General features: G+C 45.5%; 1 protein-coding gene across 4 annotated transcripts in view; it reads left to right on the plus strand.

The window, feature by feature from the left end:
- Positions 1-21,873, plus strand: part of FANCA (FA complementation group A) — a 1,007,136-nt gene that overhangs the window by 394,365 nt on the left and 590,898 nt on the right. For all 4 annotated transcript variants that reach the window (XM_085637706.1, XM_085637704.1, XM_085637705.1 and 1 more), the window contains exons 22-24: positions 1,954-2,055; positions 2,404-2,540; positions 3,477-3,547. In XM_085637706.1, coding sequence (XP_085493832.1) covers positions 1,954-2,055; positions 2,404-2,540; positions 3,477-3,547 — 310 coding nt within the window. The remainder of the gene's footprint in view (positions 1-1,953; positions 2,056-2,403; positions 2,541-3,476; positions 3,548-21,873) is intronic.

Here is a 21,873-nt window from a genome sequence, read left to right on the forward strand (position 1 = left end):
CTCTGACACTGGGTACTTCAGCCACAAATTAAAGCCGGGGCTCAGCGCTTTTTAACCTCATATGAGAAGTGGCTGCTTACTCGGTCTTTAGATAAAAAAATGTATCTCTGACCTATACAAACATCTGCTTGCAGCCACTACCCACACTTACAACGCCGGACGGGCGGGATGGGAGCGGGAGCTGGGGAGGACTCTCTCTCACAAAGAATGGGGCAGCATATACTATAGAGCTCGACACTCGGCATACCATACAGGCCTAACAGAGACGCTTACCAAGGTCGCCACTTACTGGTATCATACGCCGGAACGACGCCACCGTTTTGACTCTCGCGTTAGTGATAGGTGCTGGAGGGGCTGCGGGGAGGTGGGCACTTTGGAGCATATTTTGTGCAGTTGTGATCTCATCCAGCCCTACTGGGCATCAATTTTGGATGAAGTAGATGCCCATTTAGATACGCAGCTTCCTCCTCGCTTTCCAGCCTATGTCCTCCTTGGCCTACCCAACCCGCTAACATACCCCTGAAATCCCGGAGAGGCTGCCTCATTGCCATTGCCCTAGGGGCAGCCACTCAGAATATAGTAGCACATTGGCGCTCCCTGCAGGCTCCTCCGTATTCGGGCTGGCTACAGCGGCTGTGGAGGATCTTGGGCATGGAAAAATTTCCCTCACTCTAGCGGGCAAGGGAGAGGAATTCCCGGAGCTCTGGCGGCCCTTCCTGTCTCTGCTTACAACGGAGTTCCGGGAGTTGACGTGCCCCCGGTACCCCAGGCTTCTCCGCCTTGCGGATACTGAACTCCCTGCGAAACGTAAGCCTCAAAGGCTACGCTGAATGCGTGTCTCGGGGACCGTCCTCTTTTTTCTATTTCTTTTCGCTGTTTTTAATCATAGACTGTGGACAAGGGGGGAGGGTGGGGTGGGGTTAACGGGGAGGTCTGATATGGGGGTTTTGCGTTGGCTGTTAAGGGCCCTTGTTGTTGACCGCTCCTCGCATCTTACTTAGTAATGCTACTATAGCCGGCATTCATTGTCTGTACTGCGCTGTCTTTCAGGAGCATGAGGTCCTGTTGTTTGTTCTTGTTTTTTTTTTTAAATCAATAAAACAGATTTAAACCATAAAATAGGGTGGTGTGGGACACAGTATCAAAAGCTGCTCCGAGATCCAGGAGAAGCAGTGCTACTTGTTTCCCCAGGTCCACTGTCAACTTACCAAGAGTGGATTCCGTTCTGAAACCTTGTCTTAAACCAGATTGGGAGGGGTGTAATAACTTGTATCGTTCAAGGGATTCGGAGAGTTGCATTTTACATACTAGTGGCTTATTTTGCTAAAACCACTTCAAAAGAAGCAGCACTGTAAACACTCTATACTTTAACCAACTCAGAAATGGTAACAAAATTGTCAGTGAGTGACAAAACGTCTTTCTTGTGAGGCAGCTTGTAACATGCCCAATTACCCTGGAACACTCCCCCCCCCCCCCCCCTCCCATAAGACTCACCATAGATCTAGTCCTGCCCAAAGACTTTTAATGCCTCCTTAAAACCATTTGTTTACCTTCAGGCTGGATGGTACATCCAAGAGCAAATTTTTATATCTCTCCATTTCATGAGAATTTCAGTGTTTTTTGCTGGTTTAGGCTCCCTGTAGTTAGTTTTGTATACAAATGTTGATATTTTTGGATTACCAAATGAGCAGTTTTAGTGCTTTTCTGCGATGATGTGGTGAACAGAGCCCACAAGAAAGCAGCTTGAATGCAGAACATTTTGACCTCAGAGTAGTCTGAGATGATCATCCTAATGTGTTTTTTCCATACAACATTGCTGGGCAATAAATTCCACTATTGTTTTTTCCCTTTTTGTCTCTCTATTTTCCTCCCTTCTGTTCCGTACTTTTCTTACTCTTCTCTTCAGAAATTCATGGGCAATCCATCTCAGGCATTTCTCTCTTATGTATTCAGGTGAACCAATGGAGACCAATCAATCAGAGGAGCCCATGGAGTTCTTGAAATCGGCTCTGGAAGATCTTGTGCCTCTAATTACAGACCCTAGCAGATTTGGAGGTATGGAAAAGGGAAACACTTTCAGAATATCTCTTTTCTTACGCGTCTTGGGGGTGTCTCCCCTTGCCATCTTGTTCAGCTCCTAGAGTTGTAAAGCTGCACTCTTTTTTATTATGCAAATCTTAAGAATGCCTTTGTCTGTCCTTTCTCCCATAATTAGCTGTCCAGTGTGTCATGAGGTCCTCTGTCCTATGCGCAACTGAGTGTCTCACTGTCCTCCCTCAGTTGTGCCACTATCTAGCATGCCTTACACGCTTCTTTATTCCTTATGCTGCTAACCATTATGTCACTGCACCTATTTTTATAAGCCTATGTAATAACAGTCTCTCCTGTGTCTCGTTCCTGCAGCAGTCCCAGCTCAGATAGCTGTGATCTCTGAAAGGCTTGGCGTGTTGTTCTGCAGCAGTGATGGTGATGTTACAGCCTTGTGCTTACCAATCAAGCTCGACTTTGTAGCCCCAAACATTGACAATCAAGATCGCATGGTGAGTTTGGTATGAGTCAGGAACTGTAAATAAGACTCTGCTATTGCCTAAGGAGCTTTCCTGGTAGTGCACTTTATAAACTGTACTAGACTATATTGTTTCCACATGCTCAGTAAGAGAGCCCTCATCACACAAGGCAGCTGTCTCCTCTAATGCAAGTGATAGTAATGTGGTATTTTAAGTCTTCAAACCAAAGTCCAATAACTCTTCATATTTCCTTCGAAGATTGCATTTGACCTTTACATTCTCGATGGTCCTTATGATCTGAGGACCCCAGGATAATATGTAACCTGTAGAGGCCCAAGAAAGTATCTAGGAACTTAAGTGTCACAGGTACCTGTCAACTGCAGGATTTTATCTGGACCATAAGAAGGTGCAGGACATTATTAGGACATGAGTAGCATCAGAATTTTACCTATAATTTTAGATGATCAAAGATGTTTCAGTGACCCCAGGAGGCACAGTATATTCTCTTGACCTAAGAAGCTCCAGTGCAATATGTTGGATTACAGAATCCAAATTATATGTAAGACCTAAAAAAGTTGCAGACAATTGTTTGGGACAGGAGGGGCTAGAAAAGCCGACCCACAGGTGTGATTTCCTTTACAGCCCTTTTTTTTTAGATGCTTGAAGTCAGACTTAACATCCCTTCTAAAACAGGCTGAGCCCTCGGTGCTGTACACTGATACTTTTCCATTATTGAACAGTAAGAATACATTATTTCTCATTGTGCTCCATAATGTGCTTAATAGGACAGAATTCAAAAGAAGTGGGAAAGGGGTAGCATATATTTTGGCTGAAAATACAGTTTCTTTCTCTGATACGAAATGTACAATATCTTTTTTTTAAAGCAAGATAATGTGTTTATGTATGTGTTATTGTCATATAAGGTTCTACCCTTCTTGGGCTATCTTGTTCTTGATTGTTTCATTGCAGGTGGCCGATATGTTATTGAAATCCTTTTGCAAGAATGTCTTGGTGGCCTCCTCCTGGAACCCCCCTGGAAGGTAAGCAATAGAACATTCTTGGAGGATTCCTTAGTGTATAACATCATAGAGACAATGAAAATCAAATGCAACCCAGCTTTTAGAGGCATACTAAAGGTTGCTCTGAAGTAATTTTGGAAATGACTGGGGAGAGCTTGTCCAGCATTTGGAAGCAATCATAGCCTCCTGAGGCAATCTATAACTTGTTGCACAGCGAAGCACATATATTAAAATATATATATTTAACCTCTAAAATGTAAATTTCATGACATCACAAGAAACAGTAGACATCTGCAAGCCAGTGTGACATCACAGGAAGTTGCACTGATATTAAGCAAATGCTCCATCTCCCTCAAATAGATATTTCTGAAAAAACCCAATTACCATCGGAAACGAAAAAGGAACAATCTACCTTATTTTTCTGCGATGAATTCTAAGAACTCTAGCGGATTAACTAAATTAATATAATACTTGGTTATCCCAAAATGTATTTGGTGCCTCCACATAGCTTAAAATTTGATACGTTTTTTATTTATCTAATTTGACCAGAGATCGCCCTATCTCGCAAAACATACATTCATTCTTTTAAACCCTAAAGCTTCTAACTTGAAAATGAGGGAGTTTTTTTCTGGGTTTGCCATTTCTCATGCCGTAGAGACCCAGAATATTAACCACAAAAATACTGTGATACAAAATCTTTTTGCCTAAATAGTTCCTATAACAGTATTGACTTTTCATGCAAACGATGTAAAACACCATAGTATCGACAACGCAAATATAATAAAAGAAAATATTGTCAAAACAATATTGACCATAAAACACATTTTCGAAACAACACACTGGAAGAAAGTGAAATATCAACAACATAAATATTGTCAACAACAGTATTGTAAATATATCTTTAATAAAAACGAAATAAATCTCTAATCCAAAAATATGAACAAGCCAACTTTAATTAAAAGTAACTTCCATGCAATTTCACCCCCCCCCTCAAAAGCAAAATGAATTACTGGACTAATCGGATTCAAACCCACAACCAGTAATGAGTACAAAACCTCAATTACAAACTAAGATTGTATAATTACTACATTACACAATCATGACTCCCCCAAACCTGCCTGAGAGGAGAACATTTTTCTGTATAACACATGCAACTACATTTCTAACTGAAGTACATGTGTATTTATTAATGTAAGGCCTTTCACCAAACGTTCACTTAATTTAAAATTATATTTATTAGATTAATATATTCTTATTATATTTTCATGTATGATGTATAGATACATTACCTAAAAAGCTTTGATTAGCAATACTACCACAGCAGATTTAATCCAACAGTGTAGGAAAATTAATCTAAACATAGCACATTCAGCCTTTTTTTAATGTATATAATTTTCTGCTCTAAAAATGGCAACCCAGCCTACACAGCCCCATAAAACGTACATGAGAGTCTCTAAAGAAAACACTGTAAATGACAGAAAATATTGTAAATGTATTAAATCCTATTCCAGTGGCGCAGCTACATCCATTACTGAGGCCTTGGAAAACATCAGCGACCACAATCATCCGCCTGCAATGACTGTAATCAAAAGTTGAGGTATTGAACATAACATAATTGTGTCTACCTCTACAGCTTCTACGGGCACTGTTATTAAAGATTATGCCCCCCAAATACTTGCACAATTATCTTGTCAAAATAAACAGGTACAAACTGTTAAAAGAACACACGAGAATCCAAATCTTTTTAATAAATGATGAACTTCACCCCAATTTCCCCAACCAAGGTATAACACTCATTAAGGAAGACTTCATACAATAAGGTAATAAAAATAACAAAAGAAGAAAAAATTTCAGCTATGCCACAAACATGCTACCACTAACATAGTCACCTAAGTGGCTCATGGATGGGCCTTTCACTTCCTACCCCAACTTTACTCAATCCTATGAAATACATGGGCAATATCTGTAACAATATTACTTTTATCTGAGCCCTTTCACCAAGAAGCAAACCTCAACCTACAATGAATAAAGTACATTAATAAAAAAAAAAGTCCTTTAAATATCTAATATTAATCATTATAATTAAAACCAACACTGAAACCCCCCAAAAAGGCTGCTATTGTCATTTAATCAAGCCAGTTACAAATCCACAAACTAATTGTGGAATATTCCACTAACATTACCTTTTCTTTTGAATTGAAAAAATGATTTGCTTTTGTCTCCCCCACTGAAATTAAGCAGTATGTGTTTTCCACATAGCTGCCCTGCATATTTCTCTGCCAGCAGCACAGTTACAGACCAGGCACCCGACTTACCAATGCCGCTAATGCACTGCAGTTTACAGCCTAGATGCCAGCTCTGCTGAAGCTGCTTACAAGATGCAGACTTTAGTCACGCCTGCCTGACCCACTGAAACTACCTACCTGCATATTCATCAGTCCTTGTCTTTCCCTCATGTTTGTTTGACTAGGAAATCCAATCTAGGATTTCAGATTGGTTTTCTTACTAGTGAATCCATGTTCTTCTATCCCTTTTATCCAAAGCAGAAGGGTAGGAATTCATGTCCTTTTATTACATCAAACTACTTCCAGGTCATCAATTTACATTACTATATAAGGGGGCCATATTAGGTAATTTGACGCATTGCCAGTTTAACTTTTAGCTTGTTCCTCGTTCTGTAAGACACTATCTGATAGAGACTTCTAGCTGCAGATTCCTTACCTCTGAATCTCCCAGGCGTCAGACTAGATCCAGAAACGTTTTGCGTGAACAGTACCCCTGTGCGCCGGCGGGTGGCTCCATCTCGCTCAGTTGTGACATCGCGGTCACCTGTGTAGGTGCCACCCGCTTGCGCAGCTTCAGTCCTTTTCTTTCCGCGCCAGTTAGCGCTGATCTGGAGAAGAGCTACTCCTCTGTCTCTTTTCGACAGACTTTTTTCGACATTTGGTTGAGAGATTTTTTTTTGTGTGTGTCGAGAGATATCCTCTAGACGAGTAGGTTTCAAGCAATGTGGCGCCTGTCACCGAGGCATGTTGGTAACTGACCCCCATCTGGTCCATTTGTGGTGTCTCAAGTGCGATCACAACTCTTCGTCGTGCTCGGACTGTCGGTCCACGGCAACGAAGGCCTTGCAGGAGCAATCCATGAACCTCCTTGCGGCCTGGTAGTCGACATCCTGCGCTATTCTGCAGAGGTCCCGTTTGAAGAAGAGAAGGTCCCAGGTCAACTCCAGGAGCCCCAAGTCCTCTTCTTCGCACTCAAGGTCCTCAAGACACTTGGGGAAGAGGCATAAGAAGAAGTCCAAATGGACTTCGACTTTGCCTCGTCTGTCGTCCATTGACAAGGTAAGGACCATCAATGCTCTATGCATGAGTTGACGGCATCATTGCTGGGTTCGACTCTGTGCCTCCCCCATTTCAAGAAGCCGGAGCTACCCCTGCTCAGGTGAAAGAATTCTACGAGGCTATATGCTGCTTATTTGAGCAGGCGGACCTCTCTGGTACGCCTTTGGGCCCTGCGTGGTCAGGAGAGGCCCCACCAGGTTCCACGCTGGCAGCTCCAGCCTCAGCGCTGGTGTGGTCTCAAGGATCCGATTCCGGGTCTGCGCTGCTCATGCTAACGCGACCTTCCCTGGAACCAGCCCCGAGTTGATGCTTCCGGCGCCAGCCCCATTCTGATACCAGACCACTCGGAGTCGGATCGATGTCGACTCCGCCGGTGATAGAGCCCAGAGGTTCTACATCATTGCCTGTTCATTTTGAAAAGGTTTCAGGCATGGGAGAAGAATGGCAGAGATCTCTGGACCTTTTAGAACACCAGTTGGACGGTGTTTATGAGCAATGGAACTCGTATGACGAGCTTGGAGAGGCCAGTGGACTGGACACATCTCCAGATACTGGTATTCTCCCTCCGCCTAGTCTGGCTACAGAGGAGGGGGCGTGGTGAAGAGGGCAGCGGAGGTCCTGAACCTGGAGTTGCCCTTGGTGCTGGTCAAGACTAATCTCTTGACCAAACTGCTTCAACCTGGGGCTTCTTCGTCAGAACACCTTTTGCCCTTTGTTGAAGCACAGACAGATGTCCTTCTAGGCACGTTGTTCAAGCCTAGGACAGGGGCTCCTGTGAATAGGACATTAGCACGCTGCCATTGCCCTGCACTGGGTGATCCAAGTTTCTTCAGCCAACCACCCACCCCTGAGAGCTTGGTTGTTCAAGCTTCAACATCCCATGGCGTGTTCCCTTCTGCTCCCTGGATAGGGAATACAAGAGGCTGGACACACTTGGGAAGAAGAGGTTTTCTACACCAGCATTGCACTGCGGTCGGTGAACCCCACATGCTTATTGAGCCATTTCTCGCACACCTTATGGTAAACAATTGCGTAAGTGCTGTACAGGTCATGGAAGATGCCATTCCCGCGCTCTCCCAGGATGTGAAAAAAGGAGAGATGCAGCAAAGTTCACCCTTAGGTGTGGCTTGGATACGACTGCCTCACTGGGTAGAGCGGTTTTGTCGACGATGGCCTTACAGTGCCATTCCCGGCTGAGAACATCTGACTTGGGTGATGTCCAGGCTTCAAGGAATCTCGTGCTATGGCCAGATCTGTGGGCCTTTCGGTTACACATTGTGGCCAGTCTACTTTTCGTGGCAATGGAAGGAGTTATCAACCGCGTTAGCCTTATCCCAGCCACCGACCTGCACAGACTCCCCAAGTTGTGTGAGGACGTGGACGAGGTACAATCTGACCTCGGGGGAATGCAAGCCAGAAGGCATCTACCACCCACCCCTGGCAGCTGCAGCCTCCAAGCATTACTAGTTTTATTCTGCAAGACCATGCCACTCAAGTTGAAGCGAGAATTCAACATCATCTCCGGCGCTGGAGGCCCATAACATCGGACAAATGAGCCTGGCAGATCATGCAGGATGTCTATTCTCTTCCTTTCTTTTCCTCCTCCTTAACTGCCAATTCAAGAACCGCTGGTGGAGGATCATCTATTATTACTCTGAGAGGAAGTCAAGCTCTCCTGGCCAAGAGAGCTATAGAAAAGGTTCCGATTTCAAGTAGGTAGTGGTTGTTATACAAACACATTGATAGTGGATGATCATATTTAACATCTCAAATCAATTAAAACCATTCAATATTTAACAAAGCGAAATTCCAGCAATAAAACAGGGTACAGGAGCGTTAAACAAAAAAATGACGATGACTCGTAAAATGGATCACATTAAATTCAATCGGTTGCACATAGTGCACAGTGCATCAAGAACTGTCCATGTCATACATTTCTCAATATCCAGTAATAAGCCACTGCGTGTTAGTATCTCCAGGACTCACATTTTGGCTATCCATACCCACTAGAGCGTTTTAGGCTCTGCCCAGGGGGTGTCTCAATAAATAATTTTCAAAGATTGCCAGATGTCTCGTGGGCGTGAAGTCGGTGAAAGCAGGGTAGCATATATATCACTCATGGTGTCGCAATGTATCATGTCAAGAAGCCAGGCCCTAACAGTCGGTGTTTGTGTTCTGCCCCAATGTAAAGAGATCTGGCGCTTTGCAATGAGCAGAGCTATTACTGTGAACCTTCTAATATTATTTTTTAAAGGTTGGACTTATCCAAGCAGAGCTGTCAGTGGTGCAGGTTGTATAGTTTGTTCCAGCATAAGAGATAAATGGTGAAAAAAATCTCTCTCCAGTATGCCTGAACTGGTGCCCAATGCCATGCCAGATGTGAAAAATCAGGATCTGTAGCCGAGCATTGAGCACACTATGAGAGGTGCTAGGATCGATTTTGGCCAGTAATTTCGTGGTTATATAAGCATGGTGTATATATTTAGAATGCAATAATTTGTGGTGATGATTATTTGAAACATTACGTGTTTGTGCACAGCAATAATGCCATATATCGTCTGTTATTGACATATCCAGGTCTCGCTCCCAGGCAGTCCGCTCCTTGGTGCCAACCACGGGGCGAAGAGATAATGAAAGATGGTACAGGCGTGAAACCAAATGGGTTTCATCCGGTGAAGCGATAACAAGCGTGAGGGGGGGAAATCTGCTGGTTCCGATGCAGCATCCGGGATTGCCCCAATCAGTGATCCACGCACCCTATGTAGAAGGAATCTGTCCATATACAGAGCATTTCTACGGTTGTAATAAGTTCTGCCGTGGTGCATGGATGCGACTCTGAACAGATCTCGCCCTCTAAAACCTTCGTTTGATAGAGGGCGGGCATACACTTGACGACAAGGATGCACTTCTAAATGACTAAGTGGGGGCCCGTGAGATAGTGAGTGAGGTTAAAAATCATTAAAGTAATCAGAAGTAAATTTTAATGTGACTGAAAACTATATGATATTAAAATGTATGCGACGGTAATTGGGGTGATTAGTGTCCCCTAACCGCCTTGTGAGTGGTCAACATGTTTCTGCCAAAGTGGCCCAGTTGGGTCCATGGCATTCATCAGGACCTAATTATAAATGGGGGCTCCGTTCTTACCAAGCGTTGGTAAGATGCTACCACTGTGTGAGTGTAGCGAAGGCCACACTTCACTTCCTAGAATGCTTCCAATGATGAAGCCTATGGAACAAAAAACATGTAAGAGACGTAGGTTAGTTGTACCTCGTTGGGTCAAATGTACCTGTAAAGGAAAGAAGGGGAAAACAATGCATGCATTGATTTCTAAGAGTGAAAAAAAAAAAGTGTATGTGACTTTGTGACACTCTATTTGTGTACGCATTTGTGAGACTTTGAGGCTGGAGGCAGACAATGCTGTCGCCAATCTTACCCTAATCAGATAGACAACTTGTCCCAAGGGGGAAGGTAGCAGAGGGAATCCACTGTTTGTCACTTCTGTAAGAGAGAAACATAGAACCAAGAACTACATCAAACGTACAGAAGGAGTTGCTGCACAGACTGAGTTGTAAATCATCTCAAAAGAAGCCTAGTTGAGCAAATGTAAATGGAAGACATAGAAAACAAACAATCATTGTTGTTGATCAATCGTTTGGGCTAGAATGCACACTCACACGCACACACGCTAATTAGTCTCTCAGTACACCCATACTCATACTCTTACTGTGACTCGATCCTCCCGAATGTGAGAAATGGAGGGAGCGGGCGCCGTCTTTTAAAATGAGGTCCGATCGTGTTAACTGGACGATTGAGCGCTAAATATTTACAGGTGCAGGGTTCCCGGTGTCACAAGAGCGCCGAGCCTGTATTAAAGATGTCAGTTAAGGGCGTGAATGAGAGAAGGAGCCCCATTCGTGGCGAGGTCGGAGGTATGTCAAACTCCTTCTACGATAGGAGGAGGCGCTGGGGGGCGGAGTCCCGTGAACGGGAGACAGCGTTGTGAGGGCGTGTAACCCGATAATTGGAAGAGCCTATGCCTGGTTGTAGGACTACGTGAGACCAGATGTCCTGTAGGTAGTGAGGCTGGGGGCGTCCTAACAAGGAACGTGATTGGGTGACATGCTATTGGGCGGAGTTCTGCATGTTTTTGCCAGCACAATAGTAGAGAGCTATCGCTATGAGCCCGAGCGTCTGTTGTCATGAGTTGGCATGGAAACGCTGTGCGTAGTTGGAGCTGGGACGTGTAGTACATGAGGAGGAGAGGAATGTGTGACCCACAGTTAATCACATAGCTCACATTCCTCGCAACCGGGGTGGATATTCGTCATACCAACTGTGCGTGTTTTTAAACGGCGCTATGCACCAGAGAGTGTTTCAATAAAACGAGCACCTCCCCAGATATTCAAAAGATGTTTCACCTGTGTTCCATGTGGTGGTTGGCCATGCGCAAAGCGCATACATATCATCTTGGTGGGTGACGTGAAGGGCATAAGGGTAAAAGGAGGTGATGAATTACATCCCATTGTTCAAGCAGTCCCAGGCGATGTAACTGTTATAATCACGTGAGACTGATGCGATGTGTTGACGGCCATATGCCGGTGGGTTGGTTTTTTAAAAAAAGAAGAAAAATGAAAAATGAAAAGGTGAGGAGTACAAAGACGCTCCCACCTATTACATTTGTGAGGAGGAATGCTGAAAAAGTTGGCAGCTATGGTGTTGGGGTATGTTCATGAACCTCCAACTAAACTGTTGTATTATATATTAAAAGTGTGTCAGCTTGAGCAGATGAACAGAGGTATGTGATATGGATTTACAATTACACTATCAAAAGGGCATATACCAGATTCATATCCCCTTTCTTTATCGTGTAAGCTGCAGCCATGGGATGTCATCATTGAGGCCTTTCTCGTGAGAGCGTAGGCGGTGGTGTTTTTTGTGAGATTACATGACTGGCATCCGCCACAGGAGAAATGACCTACTGCACGTGGTTGGTCCCAGAGTCTGAGTTGTTCGGTGTTCTCATTTGTGGTCATCTGGGCATGGACCAGTTCGTCCCGGAGGTTTTTATTGCGTTTGAAGGCAAACAAAGAGGTTTCCCATTGTTTGCCAGCACTGTTTAGTATGTGCCATCTTTTCCTGATAATTTTTTGAACTGAGTTTGATGCTGGTGTGAATGTAGTTACACAGACCGGTCTGTTGGTTTTTTCTTTCTCCGCGTCCTCCAGAAGTGCCTCCCTTGAGTTGTTTCTTGCTCTTTTGTTTGCCTTTCTCACCATTCTCACCAAAGAAGTGGACATTGGCACAAACAAACCATGGCAGCTCCGATCGTTCAGCAATTGCAACATAGAAAACGTGGTATATCTATTAACATGTCCTTGCAACCTCCAATATGTGGGGATGACCACAAGGAAAATAAAAATTCGCATTAATGAGCACCGTAGTACGATCAGGTGTAAAAAAACGAACACAAAGCTAACACGACATTTCTCCGAAAAAAGTCATAAAGACACAGACCTGCGCTGGACTATTCTTGAGGTCATGAAGAAAAGCAAATTTGACCTCACTAAAGCCCTCCACGTGAGAGAGCAACGTTGGGTGTACCGCCTACGCTCTCACGAGAAAGGCCTCAATGATGACATCCCATGGCTGCAGCTTACACGATAAAGAAAGGGGATATGAATCTGGTATATGCCCTTTTGATAGTGTAATTGTAAATCCATATCACATACCTCTGTTCATCTGCTCAAGCTGACACACTTTTAATATATAATACAACAGTTTAGTTGGAGGTTCATGAACATACCCCAACACCATAGCTGCCAACTTTTGCAGCATTCCTCCTCACAAATGTAATAGGTGGGAGCGTCTTTGTACTCCTCACCTTTTCATTTTTAATTTTTCTTCTTTTTAAAAAAAAACAACCCACCGGCATTTGGCCGTCAACACATCGCATCAGTCTCACGTGATTATAACAGTTACATCGCCTGGGACTGCTTGAACAATGGGATGTAATTCATCACCTCCTTTTACCCTTATGCCCTTCACGTCACCCACCAAGATGATATGTATGCGCTTTGCGCATGGCCAACCACCACATGGAACACAGGTGAAACATCTTTTGAATATCTGGGGAGGTGCTCGTTTTATTGAAACACTCTCTGGTGCATAGCGCCGTTTAAAAACACGCACAGTTGGTATGACGAATATCCACCCCGGTTGCGAGGTATGTGAGCTATGTGATTAACTGTGGGTCACACATTCCTCTCCTGCTCATGTACTACACGTCCCAGCTCCAACTACGCACAGCGTTTCCATGCCAACTTATGACAACAGACGCTCGGGCTCATAGCGATAGCTCTCTACTATTGTGCTGGCAAAAACATGCAGAACTCCGCCCAATAGCGTGTCACCCAATCACGTTCCTTGTTAGGACGCCCCCAGCCTCACTACCTACAGGACATCTGGTCTCACGTAGTCCTACAACCAGGCATGGGTTCTTCCAATTATCGGGTTACACGCCCTCACAACGCTGTCTCCCGTTCACGGGCCTCCGCCCCCCAGCGCCTCCTCCTATCGTAGAAGGAGTTTGACATACCTCCGACCTCGCCACGAATGGGGCTCCTTCTCTCATTCACGCCCTTAACTGACATCTTTAATACAGGCTCGGCGCTCTTGTGACACCGGGAACCCCGCACCTGTAAATATTTAGCGCTCAATCGTCCAGTTAACACGATCGGACCTCATTTTAAAAGACGGCGCCCGCTCCCTCCATTTCTCACATTCGGGAGGATCGAGCGGACGCATAGGACACAGGAGCATTCCAACTCGTGTCACAGTAAGAGTATGGGTGTACTGAGAGACTAATTAGCGTGTGTGCGTGTGAGTGTGCATTCTAGCCCAAACGATTGATCAGCAACAATGATTGTTTGTTTTCTATGTCTTCCATTTACATTTGCTCAACTAGGCTTCTTTTGAGATGATTTACAACTCAGTCTGTGCAGCAACTCCTTCTGTACGTTTGATGTAGTTCTTGGTTCTATGTTTCTCTCTTACAGAAGTGACAAACAGTGGATTCCCTCCGCTACCTTCCCCCTTGGGACAAGTTGTCTATCTGATTAGGGTAAGATTGGCGGCAGCATTGTCTGCCTCCAGCCTCAAAGTCTCACAAATGCGTACACAAATAGAGTGTCACAAAGTCACATACACTTTTTTTTTTCACTCTTAGAAATCAATGCATGCATTGTTTTCCCCTTCTTTCCTTTACAGGTACATTTGACCCAACGAGTTCCAACTAACCTACGTCTCTTACATGTTTTTTGTTCCATAGGCTTCATCATTGGAAGCATTCTAGGAAGTGAAGTGTGGCCTTCGCTACACTCACACAGTGGTAGCATCTTACCAACGCTTGGTAAGAACGGAGCCCCCATTTATAATTAGGTCCTGATGAATGCCATGGACCCAACTGGTAACAACACATGATACCTCTGTCACCATAAATCAAATTATCAACTTTTTGGAGTGGATTTTTATTTTCCACTTCGTACATATAATATACATAAACTATATTTCATGTTTTTCATCAAGACCTGTTAAGTGCTGTACAACTTTGACTCAAACGACAACAGAGACACTTGGGAAAACTTAACAAAGAAATCAAATAGACAAATAGACAATCATATACATCGACAATATCCACATGAAAAAGCAAAAACAATCCTGAATTATACTTTTTTCAGACAACAAAATGAAGAATATTAAACATATAAGGAAAGTCCTACACTTTTCACATAAAGTTCCAGGGACTTATTATTCTTTTGTCCTCACAGAATAGCAGTGTTTTAGAGTGCCAGAGGGAGGTAGCCTCCAAGGGTTAAGAAACCAGATTTTCAACACTACTTTTTGATGTCTAACAAGTGGTGTTGGAGACTTGACGTCGGTTTTGTTCCTTATGATTCCTTATAAGGCTTGCCTCCTCAAGAAACCAACGCGTTTCGACCTTCTGCGTGGCACTTATTGTGGAAGGTCTTCATCAGGGTAGACAAATGTTGTGCGGAGGACTGGGGATATCTAATGGTAAAAGAAGGGGGGGGGGAACCGTTTTACTTGTTTAAGAACACAAAGGGAGTTTTTTAATATTTAAAGATGTATTGACTGATTAAAAACATGGTTATTCGTACGTACCATAAATATGTCTTATAGGTGGTGAAGTTCTACATTCTTGTAGCTCCAGGCACAGACACTATTGGACTAAAGCAAGGGAGAACATCCAATCAATAAAGGGTAGCCATTCCGGCACATACGAAAATATATTTTTTGATATGCTGGAAGCATGTCGTGGCTGACAGGGTGTTATCGAGAAACGGACGGGCTTGTGTTGATTGTTAGTGACTAAAAGTGCTCCGACCGGGCCTTGGTTCGCGAGTGTATTGAGGTGGCAGTGCTAATTTAAAGACATTGGCGGTACGTCGTGTCTTGGGTGAGGCAACGAGATGGGCGTGATCTCATGTTCAACAAATCTGGCCCTCGTGTTAAGAGATTCATTGGGGGTACATATTCTGTAATAAACGGAGGGTGTTCCACCTGTGACGGATACTTAGTATGAATTTAGTGCCCAACAGAAGCCTATCCCAAGGGAGTGGGGTGTTCGCTGCCTCCGACGGGGTCCGGGCTCTCAAGTTCTATAGCTGCTCCGGGGCGACAGAGCGTGACTGGCATGCGAGTTTACACCTGTGCAGGATACTATATACATGCCTAGTTCACAAAAAAGGATGGCCCAACGATATAAGGTCTTACCTAATTTGGCCGGGATCGAAGCTCTCGTGTGCTGCGGTAGCTCCAAAGCAGTAGAGCGAGGCTTTCGCAAGTAAATTGCGTAACGGCTCAACAGGTAGCTCCAAAGCGGTCAATTATGCAGAGTGTAGCGAAAGCTACTGCTACACTCACCTTACTAGTGTCTGCGAACGAACCGGAAGTGGTTTTCCTGGTTCCGGGTCCTGCGTGTGTGGGCTCGATGGAGGGCGTGTAGGGGGGCGTGTCTTCATCAGCTGGAGGGCATTCTGAAGGATAGGCTGCCTGATTTTAAAGCAACCGGGCTAGTGGAACCTGGATAGTATCGCCAAGTGTTCTTAGCGGAACAGTAAAGTAAAAAGAAAGAATTTGATGTACCTCGACTCGGACCCGGTGGTTGTGTGATCAAATCAGTAAGTACCCTCACCCATAGTGGATGGTACAACTCAAACACATACGATGGAATGTTAAGACGGGTATCCGCTATCCAGGGGAGAGTGATTTGCGGTCGGATGGTTTGCCGAGATCTTGAAAGGCTGGTAGTCTTGATATAGTACATATGGCATGGTAAAATTCTACACTGGTTTGGTGACTTCTGCACTGATAATCAGAAAAGAAAGCCTTGGAAGTGACATACAAGGGAAGCTATTTAGATGGTTGTTTGACTTCTGTTAATCTGTTCGAATACTGATTATCCCAGTGTCCCTAACTGTCCCGTATGAGCTACTTATCATCAATCCTGCTACTTGGGTAGAAGCCCCCAAACCATATACAATGTAGTAATTTGTATCCAATTGACAGTCTAACTGTGTGCACAGCTAGTATTTCAACAGACTTTCAATGCCAAGAGCACAAGCATGATCAAAAATAATCACATTCTCAGATTTGATAGTATATCTTTGAGCTGTACATGGATTGGTTGCTCTTGTGTTCGGGGCCACACAGGGATGTTATTTCCTTATATAGTGCTTAAGTATCCAGAGGATTGTGCAGATTTACATAGGAGAGGAAAGAAAGAAGAACTAGAAAGAGACAAATTCAAGACCAGTGATTCAGTTCACTAATTTCGTTCAAACCATTGTCGATTGTGTTCAGGTACAAAATGGTTTTCACCTCAAACTTGGATAGGAGACTATCAACGTTGCCTCCATATACCCGTTTTAAGACAGCACATTTAATATCGTTGGGGTTGTGTTGGTATTCAATGCAATGTGTTACCATCGGTGCAGTTAGAATCTTGCACTCCATTCTGGAACGATGTTGGGTCATTCTTGTTTTGATGGCTTGGGTTGTTTTGCCAACGTATGCCAGTGGGCATGGACAGAGAGCGCAGTAGATCACATTATGAGTGTTGCAATTCGTAAATGGTTCATGTTTTACGAATTTGTTTCCATATGCAAAGATATCGCCCTCTATGGTGCTCTGGCAAGATGAACAATTGCCACACCTCCGGTGGCCCTTAATTGGTGGTAAGGATACCATAGTTTGAATTGGATTGGTAGCACTCTTCTTTGCTGTGTTGGCATGTACTAATTTGTCCTTAAGGCTTCGATTTTTCTTGAGTGCAAAGATTGGAAGATTTTTTAATGGTTCTAGAGATTTAACAGTTGACCAATTTTTTCGAACTATTTTCTTCATCTCGTTTGTGCGTCCTGAAAAAGTAGTGACGCAAACCAGAGGTAAATTCTCTTCTCGTTCTTTCGGTACCAGTAGGGATTCCCTGGGGATGTACCACGCCCTCTTCATCGCCTTCTTTAGTAATTTCTTCGGGTACTGTCTCTCAACCAATTTCGCCATCAATGCGTTGGCGTTGTCAAAGTAGTCTTCCTTCTTCATGCAATTACGTTTAATGCGTAAAAACTGACTGAAGGGCAGGTTTTCTCGTAAATTTCTCTGGTGGAAACTGGAAAAGTGAAGTGTGGTATTTTTGTCGGTTTTCTTCTTGTACAGGGTTGTGTACAGGCAACCAGCTTCATGTCGTATCAGTAGATCCAAGAAATTCATCTCATTTTTGTCATGGTTAACCGTGAATTGGATGTCTCTATTTCTGTTATTAATCCAGTTAACGAAATCCAGAAGTCACTTTGGCAGAAACATGTTGACCACTCACAAGACGGTTAGGGGACACTAATCACCCCAATTACAGTCACATACATTTTAATATCATATAGTTTTCAGTCACATTAAAATTTACTTCTGATTACTATAATGATTTTTAACCTCACTCACTATCTCACGGGCCCCCACTTAGTCATTTAGAAGTGCATCCTTGTCGTCAAGTGTATGCCCGCCCTCTATCAAACGAAGGTTTTAGAGGGCGAGGACTGGTCAATGATGAAGCATGACACCAGGTGGTGTGTGAGACCAGTCCGTAACTTTTTGTGAGATGCCCACACTCACGACGTTCTTGTAACTCGTTTGGGTTATCACACTAGGAGCAGCTCTTTGTGGTAAACATTTATAGTGGAGGCTGCTAGCTCCTAGAGCCCCATGCCTCTTGTTCCCCCCCACATATCTAGTGGAATCCTTTTGTGTGTTAACTCTGAACAGATCGCCAACAGTCTGGAGTCCATGCTTAAGTAACGTACGTTTGGTTAGGCCTTCAGTAGTAGGGGGTAACCACGGCTTATCTGCCAGTGGTATATTTGCTGAATAACTCCCGCTACCTTGTGATAACGAAAAAGAACAAAGGTTTACAGCCTGTTCTGGACCATCAATCTCTTCCTCAAAAAGAAAAAAAACGAGATGACCATGTTAGCGCAGTTCTTGTCTGCCCTAGACAAAGAAGACTGGTTAGTAGCGCTGGACTTGCAGGATGCACATCCCCAACCTGATGTTCAAGGTAGGCCACAAGCACTTTCAGTTCACCGTGCTACCTTTTGGCCCTACTCTGCCCCTCGGTTGTTCACCAAGGTAATGGCGGTGGTCGCAGTCTTTTGAAACTGAAGGGGGCTCTATGGCCTTCCTATTGCGCCATATCAGGGCTCAGGGACCCTATCCCCCGGGGCCAAAGCCAATTAAAATGGGGCGTTGCGTGTGGCCCCCCTCCCGAGCCTTACCAACCAAATACAACGTTGGAGGTTGCAAAAGAGCCCCTTGGCCCCTGCGGTGGTAGCCTGCTCCCTGCATGGTGCTGGAGTCAGCATTCTTCCCACCTAGATATTTATGCTGCTCCCTCCAGGCGGGTGCAGTAAGTGTTCTGTTTCCCTGCCCACGTGAGTGGGGGCACATAAACAGAACAAAAGTCTGCACCCAGCTAACTGGCAGGAGCATTTTTAAAGCTCCTGCTGGCTTGGGGGAGACTTAGTACTTGCTTCTGTTTGGCTGGAGATTTGAAAATGCTCCAGCCAGATTGGAGCAAACACGTTTCCCTGCCCGCAGTAATGCTGGCAGGGAAATTACTGTGTCCTGGGGGTGTACTCCCTGGTGCACAGTAAGTGAGCCATCCCCAGAGGATCGGGTTCCTGGGGCCATTAAAAGGCTCAGGTGGGGGACTGCGCAGCCCACCCCCCTTTTAATGAAACTGGCTGCCATGGGGATGGGGTCGCCAGGGCTGTTTTAAGGCCCGGGGAGGGAGGCTGAGCAGCCCCTCTCCCCTTAATAAATTAATTGGACCTTGGGAATGAGGTTCCCAGGGCCGAAAATGGCTCAGGGAGTGGGGCCATGCACCCACCTCCCCTTAATCGATGCATTGGACCCCAGGGGTGGGGCCCGGGGACGAAAACAGCTTGGGGAGGGGGGCAGCATGCCCACCCCTTAAAAATAGCTAGCCCCGGGGGATGGGGGTTCCAGGGACCCTTAATGGGTTGGGGAGGGTGGCCCTACAGACGTGACCGTTAGTAATATATATTTTAGTGAACCATACATATGTAATACTTGTGTAGATCTTATCTTTAACCCAAGAGGTGGTTGCAGAAGTAAATATGGAAGCATGCTAAAATGGAAGCATGTTAAATGAGAAACGATTGGTGCAGTATAAATGACAGATCGGTTGTGAGTCTGCTTGAATGTGTATTCCCATGGACCAGCAGGTTACGCATTAATTTGAGACGTGGTTTTTTAGTATCTACAGACTTATTCTGACGTACTGATGTATAATGTGTTCGAGGCATATGAGCTGCAGATTACACACTGAGCATAGATCGCCATCTGGTGTTGGGCCCGGATGTTTGCAGTTGTTTTTCCTCTTGGAAAGTCTTTGGAAGTCACGAGGTATGTGACTCCTCCTTTGGATCATATTGCGCATGGGCTTCGGCTCCATCCTCAGATTGTTTTTTTCCGCCATCGGGCTCAGATGTGATCTACGTGCTCCGGTTCCGAACAGTTTTCAGTTCTTCTATCGACGCGCAATCCTCACCCTACTTCGCGGTATTGTTTTCAATCGCGATCTCCACACTCGGTGCGGCTCTCATCGATCAAGACCTTTGATTCCAGTCGTCGACGACGGCCTTTGGGTCTACCCAAGCTCCGGTCCTGGCTAATGGAAAGGACTCCCTTCAAGAAGTGCCCTCGATGTGGGTCCAAATTCCCCCACACCGACCTTCACGAAGTATGTAACCTCTGCCTCTCCCCTGAACACGAGGCTCGAGACTGTCCGGCGTGCAAGTCCTTCCGGTCCAAGAAAACCATTTGAGACAGAAGGGCACGAAGAACCATGGCACACTCGTCGACGGTGATTCCAGACGACATCTTCGGGGAAAGCGTCGACGCTCCAGAAGAACACCACACCGACAAGGGCCTCGTCAGCGCCTCCGAAGCCGACGATTCAGATGTGGAGGACATCACTCCGGCACAGAGGGTCGTGAGTACCGAAGCCCCTCCCCCCACACCCTCGACGGCACCAAAAAAGGCTTCGGTCACGCCTTCGCCTCCAGGCCTAGGCAAGACCAAAGACACTGCTTCCCACACCGCACCTTCGGGACCGGTAAAGAAGCCTATTAAGCCTTCCGGCGGCTCGGGCAAGAGCCAGCCCACCGTCGGTGCCGAGACGCACTCCTCCGCACCGACGCCGAAAAAGAAAATGGCCTCCTCCTCGGCACCGAGCTCCACACTGAAACACTCGGCGCCGAAAACCAGCTCCACCTCCTCAGTACCGACACCATCCCCGGAACCGAGCAGAAGACACAAGGCCACTGACACCGATAGCTCAAAGCCGAAAACCATCTCGGCACCGAGTAAACAAACAGCCCTTTCCAAGCCGCATAGTTCCAAACAGCGGACAAGCGCAGACTCTAAAATGAGAAAACCTACGGCCCGATGCCTTCGGCGCCCAGGGACAAACCACCCTCGGAAGAACTTTTTACACCTGATTCTTTGCAAAAGACATTGATCAAGGACCCTAAAACCGGACATTTGATGCTCAGCATCAAAAAGAGACAGCTAGAAAAGCCTGCCCCAGCTCCACCTCCAAAGAGGAAGGACTCTGCGACCTCCCCTTTCAGGATGCCTTCACCAGATCCTCCACCCCCTCCACCTTCCCCTCCTCCGTCTCCCCCCACCTCATCATTCCCCCACACCCTCTCCGGATGATGATAATGATGATGTCTATGAGGACATAGGGGACATACCCCATGACCTACCTACAGGGGACCCCACTCCCACAGGCTCCCCAGACCCATGGGACGACTATAACATCCCTGACATTCCTAACGTACCGCAAGATGACCTCTACCCTTCGAGACCATCCCCACCAGAAGACTCATTAGGGTTCAACCACTTACTCCAAAGGACTGCACACTATCATGGGGTGGATCTCCATACCGACCCCGTGGAGGAGGACGTCCTTCTCGATACTTTTGACACCACGCATAGGGCCACCTCCATATTGCCCATGCTCAAAGGAGTTGTCAAACACGCGCCGGAGGTCTTTAAAGACCCAGTCAGAGCCAGGTTCATTAACCCGCGCATAGACAAAAAATATAAAGCCGCCCGACAGATCCCGCCTACATCAGAGGGCCAGCACCACTAGATTCCCTAGTAGTGTCTACAGCACGAAAGCGGGCAAACTCCCAAGCATCAGGCGAGGCACCACCACCTGATAAAGAGTCAAAACTCTTGGACGCATCGGGCAAGCGCACTGCATCCCAAGCTGCCAACATATGGCGCATCGCTAATACACAAGCGCTACTGGCAAGATACGACAGGGCCCATTATAACGAACTAGAAGCCATAATGCAACACCTCCCTGACAAATATAAAAATGGGGCAAATTAG

This window comes from Triturus cristatus, chromosome 12 (genome assembly GCF_964204655.1).
Source record: "Triturus cristatus chromosome 12, aTriCri1.1, whole genome shotgun sequence".
Lineage (NCBI taxonomy): Eukaryota > Metazoa > Chordata > Amphibia > Caudata > Salamandridae > Triturus > Triturus cristatus.